The sequence below is a fragment of the Loxodonta africana genome, chromosome 24 (genome assembly GCF_030014295.1).
Source record: "Loxodonta africana isolate mLoxAfr1 chromosome 24, mLoxAfr1.hap2, whole genome shotgun sequence".
Classification (NCBI taxonomy): Eukaryota; Metazoa; Chordata; class Mammalia; order Proboscidea; family Elephantidae; genus Loxodonta; species Loxodonta africana.
The window spans coordinates 37,811,948-37,824,399 of NC_087365.1; the positions used below are offsets into that span (position 1 = coordinate 37,811,948).

At 37.6% G+C, this 12,452-nt stretch overlaps 1 protein-coding gene across 5 annotated transcripts in view; it reads left to right on the plus strand.

Moving 5' to 3' along the window:
• RALGAPB (Ral GTPase activating protein non-catalytic subunit beta) overlaps window positions 1-11,733 on the plus strand; it is a 94,683-nt gene extending 82,950 nt beyond the window's left edge. For 4 of the 5 annotated variants that reach the window (XM_064276077.1, XM_010591675.3, XM_003411712.4 and 1 more), the window contains 4 exons: window positions 5,052-5,160; window positions 6,150-6,228; window positions 10,012-10,160; window positions 10,630-11,733. In XM_064276077.1, coding sequence (XP_064132147.1) covers window positions 5,052-5,160; window positions 6,150-6,228; window positions 10,012-10,160; window positions 10,630-10,823 — 531 coding nt within the window. In that variant the 3' untranslated portion in view covers window positions 10,824-11,733. Of the gene's footprint in view, window positions 1-5,051; window positions 5,161-6,149; window positions 6,229-10,011; window positions 10,161-10,629 lie in introns of those variants that run through there. The other variant, XR_010319280.1, reaches the window with a different exon arrangement.
• Window positions 11,734-12,452: the final 719 nt, after the last annotated feature.

Consider the following 12,452-nt stretch of genomic DNA (forward strand, 5'->3'; position numbering starts at 1 on the left):
GGGAGAGATTTTCACCTTTAAAATTGATTAGAAAAAAAATCAAGTTGTATAACACTTTCTGACTTAGACTGCTTTTGAAAATCAGGAGTTGTTATATTAAAAAGGACCCATGGTGGCGCAGTGGTTAAGAGCTATGGTGAGCTACGGCTGCTAACCAAAAAGTTGGCATTTCAAATCCACCAGCCACTCCTTGGAAACTCTGTGGGGCAGTTCTACTCTGTTCTGTATAGCAGGGTTGCCATAAGTTGGAATCGACTGAATAGTGGCACTGAGTTTGGTTTGATTTGGTTTATATTAAAAGAGGTTTCACAGTTTGGGGGTAAACAAGTCAGTGTTAGGTGGTAATGGAGGATTTTAGTTAAATCTCTAGTATTCAGCTATTCCATCTTTGTGGATTGAAGGAATTCATATTTCAAGATGTCAGTTCTTGAATTAATCTGTAGAGTTAATGCTATCCCAGTCAAATTCTCTGTGCATTTTTTAAAGAAATTACAGGCTGATTCTAATATTTATATGGAAAAGTAAACACATTAGAATAACCAAATTTTGGAATAGAAAACAAAGATGAAGGACTTAAATGATTTCAAGATTTATTATAAAACTTTAGAAATTAAGACAGTGTAGTGTTGGTGAAAGGATAGACACAGAGATAAACAGAACTGAATAGAGAACCCAGTGATGGACCCCACGCGTACATGATTTTTGGCAAATGTGCCAAGGCCCTTCAGTGGAGAAAGGAATGTTATTATTATTTTTTTTAATGGGGACAGGGAGAACAGATGGTGCTGGAACAACTGGATTTTCATGTGGGAAAAATAACCACATCTCTTACCTCATATCATACACAAAAATTAACTCAAAATGGATTATAGACCGAAATATTAAAGCTAAAACAATGAAACTTCTAATAGAAAACGTAAGAGAAATATCTTAGTGACATTGGGGTAGGCAAAGATTTCTTAGATGGAATGCAAAAACCATGAACTACAAAAGAAAAAATTGATAATTTGACCTTTATCAAAATTAAAACTTTTGCTCTTTGAAAGCCATAATTAAGGAAATGAAAAGTCAAGCCACAGAATGGGAGGAAAAACTTACATTGCATGTATCTGACAAAGACTTATATCTAAAATCTATAACTCCTAGAACTCAATAATAGGGAGGCAAGCAAAAAAATTTAAAAATTGGGCAACAGATTTGAACAGGCACATTTAAGAAAAGAAGGTATGCCGATGGCCAGTAAGTACATGAAAAAATGCTCAACTTCATCAGTCGTCAGGGAAATCCAAATTAAAACCAGAGTGAGACATTTCTACATACTTGTTGAAATAGCTAGAATTAAAAAGACTGGCAATACCAGCTGTTGGTGAGGGACAGGAGCAACTGGAATTCTCAGACACGGTTGTTATGAAAACTATTTGGCAATTTCTTAAAAAGGTACAAATCCTCCTATCATATTACCCAGCCATTCCACTTCTAGGTAATTACCTCAGAGAAATGAAATTATATTTCCACACAAAATCTTGTTCACAAATGTCCACACTCACAGGCTTTTTTATAGATATTGGCAAGCAGCTTATTTGGACTATATGGAAATGCAAAGATCTTAGAATAGCAAGGACAATTTTGAAAAAGAAAAAGTTGTTGGACTTAAACTTTCTGATCGTAAAATTTCTCTTAAAGTTATGATAATCAAGACAGTGTGGAATTGGCATAAAGATTGACATAGATTAATGGAACGCAGTAGGGTTCAGAAATAAACCCACATATATATATATATATGGCTGATAGATTTTTAACAAAGGTGCCAGGGTTATTTCAACAATTGCATATCCATATGAAAAAAAAATGAACCTCAACTTTTACCTCATATAATACATGAAAATGTATATGAAATGGATCATTAACTTAATCATAGTTGTTAAAACTTCTAGAAGAAAACATAAGGGAAAAACGGTTTTGACCTTGGGTTGGGCAAAGATTTCTTAGATAAGACATAACAGCCATTTTAAAAAATAAATGAATTAACTGGACTTTATTAAAATGGCAATCTTTACTCTTTGGAAGATACTATTAAGAAAATGAAAAGATAAAGCATAGACTGGGAGAAAATATTTGTAAATCATATACCTGATAAAAGACTAGTATCCAGGATATCTAAAGAACTCTTACAAACTCAGTAATAAGACAAACAACCTGAATTAATTAATGGGCAAAAGTTTTGAATGGATGCCTCACCAGAGAAGATACACAGAGGACAAATAAGCACTTAAAAAGATGCTCAACATCGTTATGTGCCGACAGAGCTCCCATTAGTCATTAAAAAAAAAAAAAACCCATTGCTGTCTTGTCGGCTCTGACTCATAGTGACCCTACAGGGAAATGTAAACCCATTAGTATGACTATAATAGAAAAATAGATACAGGTGCTGGTGGAGATGTGGAGCCACAGGGACGTTCATGTGCTGCCGATGGAAATGCAAAATGGTGTAGCCACTTTGGAAAAGTTTGGCAGTTTCCTACAAGGTAAAACATAAATTTACTAGATTGCACTTCCAGGAATTTATTCAAGAGAAATGAAAACCTAAGTCCACATCAAGGCCTGTATATAATTATTATAGCTACCTTATTCATAGTTGTCAAATCCTGAAACAATCCAAATGCCCATCAATTTGTATGTCCATACAATGGAGTACTACTCAGCAATGAAAAAGAACACCCTTATGAATCAGGCAACAGCATGGATAAATTTTAAAAGCATTATGCTAAGTACAAGAAACCAGACACTAGAGACTTTATACTATGTGATAGCACTTACATAATGTTCTAGGAAAGGCAAAACTAAAGTGACAGGCAGCAAATTTGTGGTGCCAGGGACTGAAGTTAGGAGGAGGCAGAGGGGCATGAGGGAACTTTTTAGGGTAGTGATTGTGGTAGATGTTATACAACCATACACTCATCAAAACTCGTTGAACTATACACTTAAAATGGGTGAATTTTTTAATGTAAATTATACCTCGATAAAGTTGATTTTTTTAAAAGCCCTAATGATGTGATAAGATTCTTTTTAGATAATATAGGACAAAAAATATATAAAACTAAATGACCAGCATGATCTCAACTGTGTGAAAAACAGGAAAATTGGAAGGAAGTATATTAAGTAGTAAATCATCTTTGGATTCTGGTTGATTTATTTCCTTCTTTATATTTTTCAAATGTTCCAAAGTTACCACAATGGAAACGTATTGTTTTTATAGTCTAATGGGAGCTAGGGAATGGCTGAAGGGGAAAGGAGACTTTCCCATTGGATTTTAAGAGGTTGCATTGACAACCAGGTAAAAAGAAATGTGTCTGACAGACTATATCCTCTGCTCTGCTTAAATTAGCTGGATTTTGTTGGAAAGTGCTTGGGTGGGAGTATTTGAGGATCATCAGGTTTTGGCAGCATGGTCCTTTGGTCCTCTCAGTTCATAGATACATTTAGGAAAATAATGGTAATGTAAGAAATCTCAACTCAGCTTGAATGCTGAGAGGGAAACCAGGAAGGAAAGATCTGAAGGTAGCAGAGATGTTCTAGCAAATGACTAGTTTTGCAAAATAGCTCCAGAAAAGACCCCAAGGAGACCTCCATGCTAAGGGAGACTAGGTACATAGCTGAGTGGTTAAGAGCCAACAGGCTTTGCAGTCGTACCTGGGTTTGAGCCCTAACTCAGACAGTTATTAGTGTGGCCTTGGGCAAGTTCTTAAGTGGGGAAAATGATACCTGTGTTACCAGATAATGGTAAGATTAAATAAAGAACTGTAGGTAAAATGTTTGGCACAGTGCCTGGCATAGAGCAAACTCTCAGTGAATCTTAGTTGCTCTTGTATTTGCAATTGTTACTTGGATAAGAAAATTCATGAATTCAGAAACAGGTCTTTTGGGATATTGTGAATATCTCGATAACTGCTTAGGAGCCACGCTACTAAGAAACCAGTCTCTTGTGAGTGTGCCAGGATGTCTGCCACTAGTTTGGGGGGAGTTTCTTGGTCAGAGTCATTTTCTGTGAACACTATTATAAACACAGAGAATCTGGAGGCCTTGTGTGGTCTCCAGTTGTCTGGGAAAAAAGACGTTTGTTTCTGTGCTAATAAAGCAGTTTTATTTTAAAAATTCAGCTTTCATATGAGATTCTCCCCTCCATAGACATGAGCTTCGGTTACGGCTTTAGTATATATTCAACTTAGCTGCATCCTCTTTTAGTTGTGCCATTTTGGTAAAGGGCGCCACATAGTCGTCTTGACCTTATGAAAAAATGTTAAAGCTGTCTGGGTGGGCAGGGAAGCCAGAAGCAAACTGCAATGATAGGGAAGGCCCAAGCAACTCTTCTTCTTTCAGCTGAGAAGAAAGAGGAATTAGGTACAGATTGCCATTAGAAGCATTTGGTCTGGGCACTAGGAATATCTAGGGACATTTTAAAAATTGGGATCTCCAGGCAAAGTAGTGATGTTGCTGTGATAGGAAAAGCGTACTGCTTTCTGGCCGTAGAAATAGACTCGGATTCATATAAGCCCTCATTGACATTGCATGCAAATAGCCATTGTCTTATAATTGTTCAGTATTCCTCACTTTTTTTTTTCCTTTGACAATTTTAGGCATTTATTTCCTTGGTTTAGATTAGATTAATAAAGGAAACGGAAATGCTGATGGTGTAGTGGTTAAGTGCTATGGCTGCTAACCAAAAGGTCAGCAGTTCGAATCCACCAGGCGCTCCTTGGAAACTCTATGTGGCAGTTATACTCTGTCCTATAGGGTCACTGTGAGTTGGAATCAACTTGACAGTAGCAAATTTGGTTTGGGGTTTTTTTTGGTCAATAAAGGAAACAGGGGAACCAAGATGTGTTTTACACTGTTTGTCTGAAGTGATTTCCATGACCTGATATTTTCATTTTATTTCTCTCTCACCTGTCTATGGGTATGTTGATAAATGCATGACTGGGTAGTTTTATTAAGTCAGCTCTCTTTTTTTTTTTTTTTTCCTCTCCTTTTCTGCTTTTCTCTACCTTATATAGCTCAGTCCCAGTTCCAGAATGAAGAAGCTGCCTCAGGGTCGGCCTGTGCCTCCCCTAGGACCTGAGACCAGAGTTTCCGTAGTCTGGGTAGAGCGGTATGATGATATAGGTACTGTATAAGGACTTTGTCCATAGACAAAACTATGCAATAGAATGATCATGGCTTGCCAGATGTCTAAGGAGAGAGGCAATGTAGGCATGGTGTGATGGCCAAGGGCTAAGACTGGAGTTCAGCAAACCTGGATTTATATTCCAGCTTCACCACTCATAAGCTTTAGACTGTTGTTCTGTGCCAGCAAGTCTGTTCTGACTCATCACGGCCCTGTAGGGTCTCCTAGGCTGTCATCTTCACAGGAGCAGATTACCAGGCGTTTTTTCCTACAGAGCCACTGGTGGGTTGGACCTTTCGTTTAGCAGCCAAGTCCTTAAACATTGCACCACCAAGGCTCCTAGCCTTAGAATACACATCTGTTAAATGGGGACAGTCATGGTACTTATTTCATAGTTGAGAGGCTAGTGGATATAAAACCTCTAGCTATTCGTATATGGTGTTGGTTAATGGTTTATTGCCAGTTGGTCCCACTGCATGTAGCTAGTTCCCAGGCACCCCAGGGCCTCTGGAAAGGGGAAGAGGAGAACTTCATTCACCCGCCCTCTATGGCACATCTTTTGATCAGTCCAGTGCACTGAACCATCTAGTTTCAGAGTAAAGGTTAATTTGTCTTTAAGAGTTCTGGTATGGATAAGTTTCTCATAATTTTTATGTAAGCAATGTAAGAACATTAAAAATGCATAACTGAGTCTAGCGTCTCATCCAGCTCAGTTTGGGGGAAGGTGTGATAGTTGCTTTCCAATCAAGCCCTCAACGTGCACCAATCATGTTTTCTAAAAATCCTCTGCTGTAGATGGACTTAGCCAAAGTATTTCTTGATGAAGAATTTTTGTGTGTGGAGGGGGAATGGTTAGGATTATATATTTTAGGATAGCACAACTCACATGTTTGTTGCCCATTTGTGTTAAGAGATTAGGAAATTTTATTTCTTGTTTGTTTGGGGAAAATGAGGATGACATTAATTGTAATGCGGTTACTTTTTCCAGAAAACTTTCCCCTCTCAGACCTGATGACAGAGATCAGTACTGGTGTGGAAACTACTGCAAATAGTAGCACTTCTCTGAGGTACCCTATTTATATCTGTTTGAAGTTTATCAGCATGTTACTGTGTTTATACACATAGATACACATGTTTATATAATATATTGATTTCAGTTAAATAAGGAAATAAAGAATTAAAAATTTTTTTAAAAAAAGGAAATTGAAAAAGCAAGCCATGGACTGGAAGAAAATATTTGCAGGTCATATATCTGACAATGAAGTTACACTTAGAATATACAAAGAGCCTTCATGAAAAGGACAAATGACCCAGCTTAAAAATGGTCAAAAGATTCAGATAGCCATTTCTCCAGAGAAGGTAAATAAATAGCCAATAAGGACACGAAAAGATGCTTGATAGCATCCGTCATTAGGGAAATACAAATCAAAACCATAATGAAATACCACTTTACAATCGCTCAGTGGCTAAAATAAAAAAGACAGGCAATGAATGAAGTGTTGGTGAGGGTATAAAGCAACTGGAAACCTCATACATTGCTGGTGGAATGTAAAATGGTACAATAGGCAAAACAGTTTGGCGGTTTCTTAAAAAGTTAAACACAGATTTACTATATGATTCAGCAGTTCCACTCCTGGTTATTTACCCAAGAGAAATGAAAACATACATCGAAGACTTCAAAATGTTCCTAACAGCATTACTCCTAATAGGCAAAATGTGTAAACAGCGGTGTTGATCAGCTGATGAATGGATAAACAAGTGTGATATACCCATAAAATGGGATACTATCCAGCAATAACAAGGAACAAAGTAATGATGCATGCTGCAACATGGGTAGACCTCAAACATTATGTGAAAAAAGTTGGGCATGAAAGACCACACACTGTGTGACTGTGAGTCCATTTATATAAAATACCTGAAAAGAGTAAATCTATAGAAACAGGAAGTACCTAGTGATTGCCTGAGGCTAGGGGTCAAAATGGGGAGTGACTGACTGCAGATTGGCAGAGGTTTCTTATTAGGGTGATGGAAGTGTTCTAAAATTAGAACATTAGATGTACACCTGTAAATATACTAAAAATCACTGAATTGTACACTTTAAAAGGGTGAATTTATGGTATGGAAATAATCTCAATAAAGCTTATTTTTAAAAAAAGAACTGTAATGAAACAAAAGGGATGTGGGCAATAAGAAATAAACATAACTAGGTGAGGGGGAGAGAATCAGAGTTTATAGATAAATGCACAAGGTGATAAAATGAGAGAATGTTCTAAGTGGTGTAATGCTCTTTTATATCTGCAGCAAAAAGAAAAATGGAGAAGTGGAGATAATTAAGCATTAATGGAGATCTTGATAACAGGGTAGCAATATTAGATCCAAACAGTGGAATTAAATTGGTAAAAACGTTTAGAATAGATAGCAGTTAAAATAGCCTAATCGTATGAGCTATTTAATGAAAAATATTGCTATATAAAGTGTTGTACTATCTTATAGTGTTGAAATTTCTATTTGCCCATACATAAAGAGGATAAAAAGATAATAACAATATATTTGTAAAGGCTTTGCAGTTTTCAAGGTTTTTTTGCTTGTTTGTGTTTTGTTTAAATTTTTGAAAAAATTTTTACTGTGCTTTAAGTAAAAGTTTACAAATCAAGTCAATCTCTCATACAAAAACTTACATACACCTTGCTATGTACTCCTAATTGTTCTCTCCCTAACAAGACAGCACACTCCTTCTCTCCACTCTCTATTTTCATGTCCATTTGGCCAACTTCTGACCCCCTCTGCCCTCTCATCTCCCCTCCAGACAGGAGATGCCAACATAGTCACTTGTGTCTATGTGATCCAAGAAGCTCATTCTTCACCAGTATCATTTTCTATCCTGTAGTCCAGTCCAATCCCTGTCTGAATAGTTGGTTTAGGGAATGAATGGTCCTATCTTGGGCTAACAGAAGGTCTGGGGGCCATGATCTCGGGAGTCCCTCTAGTCTCATTCAGACCATTAACTGGTCTTTTTACGAGAATTTGGGGTTTACATCCCACTGTTCATCTGCTTCCTCAGGGGTTCTCTGTTTTGTTCCCTGTCAGGGCAGTCATTGGTTGTAGCCAGGCACCATCTAGTTCTTCTGGTCCCAGGCTGATGTAGTCTCTGGTGTATGTGGTCCTTTCTGTCTCTTGGGCTCGTAATTACCTTGTGTATTTGGTGTTCTTCATTCTCCTTTGCTCCAGGTGGGTTGAGACCCAATAAACAAATATTTTTAAATAATACGAAGGGGTACAATTATCAGCCCTGTTTTACAGATGGGATAAAATAGGCTCACAGAGGTTATTCCTCAGTTGCACACATCCAGTAAATGAAGGAGAAAGTGATCTGAACCCAGGCTGCTGACCCAAAATGCCGACCACATCTCAACACATCAGAGATACCTTCAAACACGATATTTTAACTTTGAGCGGGTTCCTTCTGTTTACATTATCTGATCCTAATTACACTTAAAACAAATTTATTATCACATTGTTAGATTATTGATGAAATGAAGTCAGTAAAGACGGTTTATTTTACCATATGCCATTTTTTTTAATTTCTAGAAGGCAAATCATTTTTTAAAACTTCCTATTTTATATGTGGAAGTATTTTAAAGTAAATTACAGATATCCTGACAGTCCACTTCTAAATACCTCAGTATGCATCTCTAAAAAGTAAGAATACTTTTTAAATAGCTAAAGATAACATAACAACAATAAAGTTAGTAATAATTCCTAAATATCATCTAATAGCCAGTTTACTCAAATTTCTCTGCTTTCCCCTAAAATATCCTTTACAGCTGGTTTGTTCAAATCAGGACCTACTTCAGGACTATATATGTGTTATTGAGTTCTCTAAATCTCTTTTAATCCAGAGCAGTCATTTTTTCTTTTTTCTTCATGATACTGACTTGCTAAAGAGACTAGAATAGTTGTCATGAGGTAGATTTTTCTTAAAACAGTTTAGAAGAAAACTTTAACTACAGTGTACTTGAAAAAAAAATCCTTTTCAGGTCAAAAGTTGTAGTGCAATTAGATTATAAGATATTTTACTGGTAGATTAGCAAAGGTTTGGAATTTGTCTTGGGTACAGCAAAAACTATAGGACTGATTTGCTTTAAAAAACATCTTGGAAGATTTACTCAGTGTTGCTTTGGCCAAACCACTTTACCCGTACAAAGGAAATTCATTGCATTGCAAAAAGAAAGCAGACGTGTGGTATCACAGAATAACATGAGTTCCTTTGGATGAGTTGGATGTATTCCTGACATGTGATGTGTAGCTCACTCTTCTCTGAAGGTGTGGTTGCTAACCTTAGCATCTGTTACTATTCAGAGGGTTTGAGTTCTTTTGACCCTGCCCAGACATGGCCATTTATCACCCTCATTGAGGAGGATACTTGCAGCTGGCCCAGACTAATCACCTAGGGATTCCCATAATGGACCTAAGCTGTATTCCTACTTGTGTATCCTCCAAGAGGGAAGAACTAAGTGAAAGGCCCATAGCTGGTCCCTAGGTTCATGCCTCCCCACAATAGATGTCTCTGGCTTTTCCTTCCACCCCACGTCCCCAGTGGTTTCTAATCACATTTTCTCAGCCCCTTCTGTCAGCTCAAAAAGCTAGCCCAGTGATGGGCTTTTAGGGCCAAGCGTCATGGGGCGGAGAGAAGCGAGAGGGGCGGGGAGGGGGGACAGCAACACGGCCCCTTAAGAAGAGGATTCTGAGCAGACTGACCCTTGGCTTTTCTCAAACCACTACCTGCAGGGGGAGTTCTCCTCTTCTGCTCTTAAGTGTCTGGGGTAAAAAGAGTCTTGTCTTTTCTTAAGATCAACCACTCTTGAAAAAGAAGTTCCTGTCATCTTCATCCACCCTTTAAACACTGGATTATTCCGGATAAAAATCCAAGGAGCCACTGGAAAGTTTAACATGGTCATCCCTCTTGTGGACGGGATGATAGTCAGCAGGCGAGCACTCGGTAAGGTCTTCTATGTGGTGTGGCAGAAGGTTAAGGTTTCTGTCTTGTTCGTTCATGTTTTTATAAACCAAAGGAAGGAAAAATAAGGAAATGGTGATGTTTCTATAGATTGCATGTGTAGAAAATATTAGGACTCTTGTTACACAGGGAGCATGTTTTGTTGTTTAAAATGGTTTAATATAGTTAATGTGAGTGGAGCTATAATTTAGACTTTGAGTATTGGAAAATGAAGATTATTGTCTGTAATTTAGGGCAGGAAATGGGTTGTCAGACCAGATGTTTTATTTTTCCTTGCCATTATATGTTTCTTCTGACATCTTTATCTTGGTAGTGCTATGCCTGTCTCTTTGAAGACTGAAAGTTTTACAAATGGAATGAAATATTTTGAGAATGCAGAGAATGGTTTACTTGAATACTGATAATTCACCTAACTAACTGATTGTTAACATTTAACATCTCTGTTTTTAAGGGTTCCTGGTGAGGCAGACTGTAATTAATATTTGTAGAAGAAAGAGACTAGAGAGTGACTCCTACAGTCCACCACATGTGCGCCGGAAACAGAAAATCACCGACATTGTCAACAAGTACCGTAACAAGCAGTTGGAGCCAGAGTTTTATACTTCACTTTTCCAGGAGGTTGGACTCAAGAACTGCAGTTCTTAGACCGCTGTCTGTCCAGGATTATTTAACTCCAGTTTGGGGGGTATAATATCAAAGCAAAACTATTTGACAGGTGATCACTGTAAAAATAAAAACAAATCACTTCCTAAGAGCTTACTGTTTAATCACCAGAATAGAAGAAACACATTATAAACCCATTCGATAGAAGACTTTTGGCTTTCTAATGAAATGGGCTCCCAGACACAATCATATTCCTGCTGGTAATGACAATATACATTTTAGCCATAAACTTTCTTTTAAAAGTGACAATTTTAGTTAAATATAAGATTTTTCAGGAGAAAGGCTTTTATGCATCTCAGTTAAACACGTGCATTGGTAGTATCGACAAGTTTCCAAATTAGAAGTTGAAGATAGTTTTATACCTCACTTTTTAGGAGGTTGTGTTCAAAACTAAAATCTGTCTAGAATCTTCCAGGACATTTAAAAACTCAAAAGATGCTGATTGCATAGAGGAGAAAGAAATCTCAACCTTCTGCTCACTTGTAAGTCCATTTTTTATCCAGCTGTCAAACTGACAAAAAGGAGAGCATAAATGGTTTTTGCTCAGATAAGAAGTCTGACATTAAAATATTTCATGTTTTCTCTCCACATTTCCAAAGAGTTGCCAGTCTCATCACTGCACAGAGGATCTGTCTGAACAGAAGCCCTCAATTTCTGGGCAACCAAGGAACAGATCTAAACTAGAGGTGCAGCCTTGTGCTTTAATGGGGACACAGATGAAGTCTTTAGAGTTAAAAGTTGGAAGACAGCAGTGGTGGCTACACTCTCTCTCCATGGGGGCCAGCTTGGTGGCATAATAACAGGTTAAACATTTGTAATTCCTTGGTTAAATATCAAGAAATATAAATTCACAACAAGGATTGAGAATTACTTGGTTTCATACACTGTTTCTTATTTCAGGACCAAGCAGGGAACTGCAATAGTTTATGAAGGATTCTAATTTTGGGGTTTAGGAAGTAGCTTCTCAGCACTAGTAATTCAGATCTGTCTCAGAGAGCTACTGGATTTCATCATAATTGACAAGCATTAGTGACTCACCTCCCTGGGTCGCTGCTGTTAGAAATGGATGTTGTCATGTTTTCTGGACTTTGCCAGCTGATGGCACAACAAATCCCTGCCAGGGTTTTGGAAATACTTCTGTTACCTCGCTGCTACTTTTCTGCCAGGGATAAAAGTTTTGAGGTGGCCAGACCCAGAACATCCATACAAGGATGCCTGTTACAGTGCTAGAGTATACACTGCTCGTTTCTCCTATTCTTATCTGCTTTCTTCTTTCTTAATTAAGATGATTTTGTGTTAAGAAAACAAGTGACATTTGAATTCCAAAGAGGAGTGATCATAGCTGTATAAAGGGTTTTCCCACGTGAACTCTGACGTCAGTACATTGTGTAGGTCAGACCTACCAGGGTCTTGTTAGGTTATTTCTTTTGCTTTGATGTTTTATTAGTCAAATGGGGGGTGAAGGGGATAGTGTAGGATCTATTTCCCTGTGCAGCTATTCCAGAAGTATGTATTTTGCCATCTGTGAGCAAGAGATGTGGGCATAGCAGCTCTTGGTTTTACGTTTCCCAAACCCTTGTTTTTATGTTTGTTTTAAGCTCAGGTAAAGCT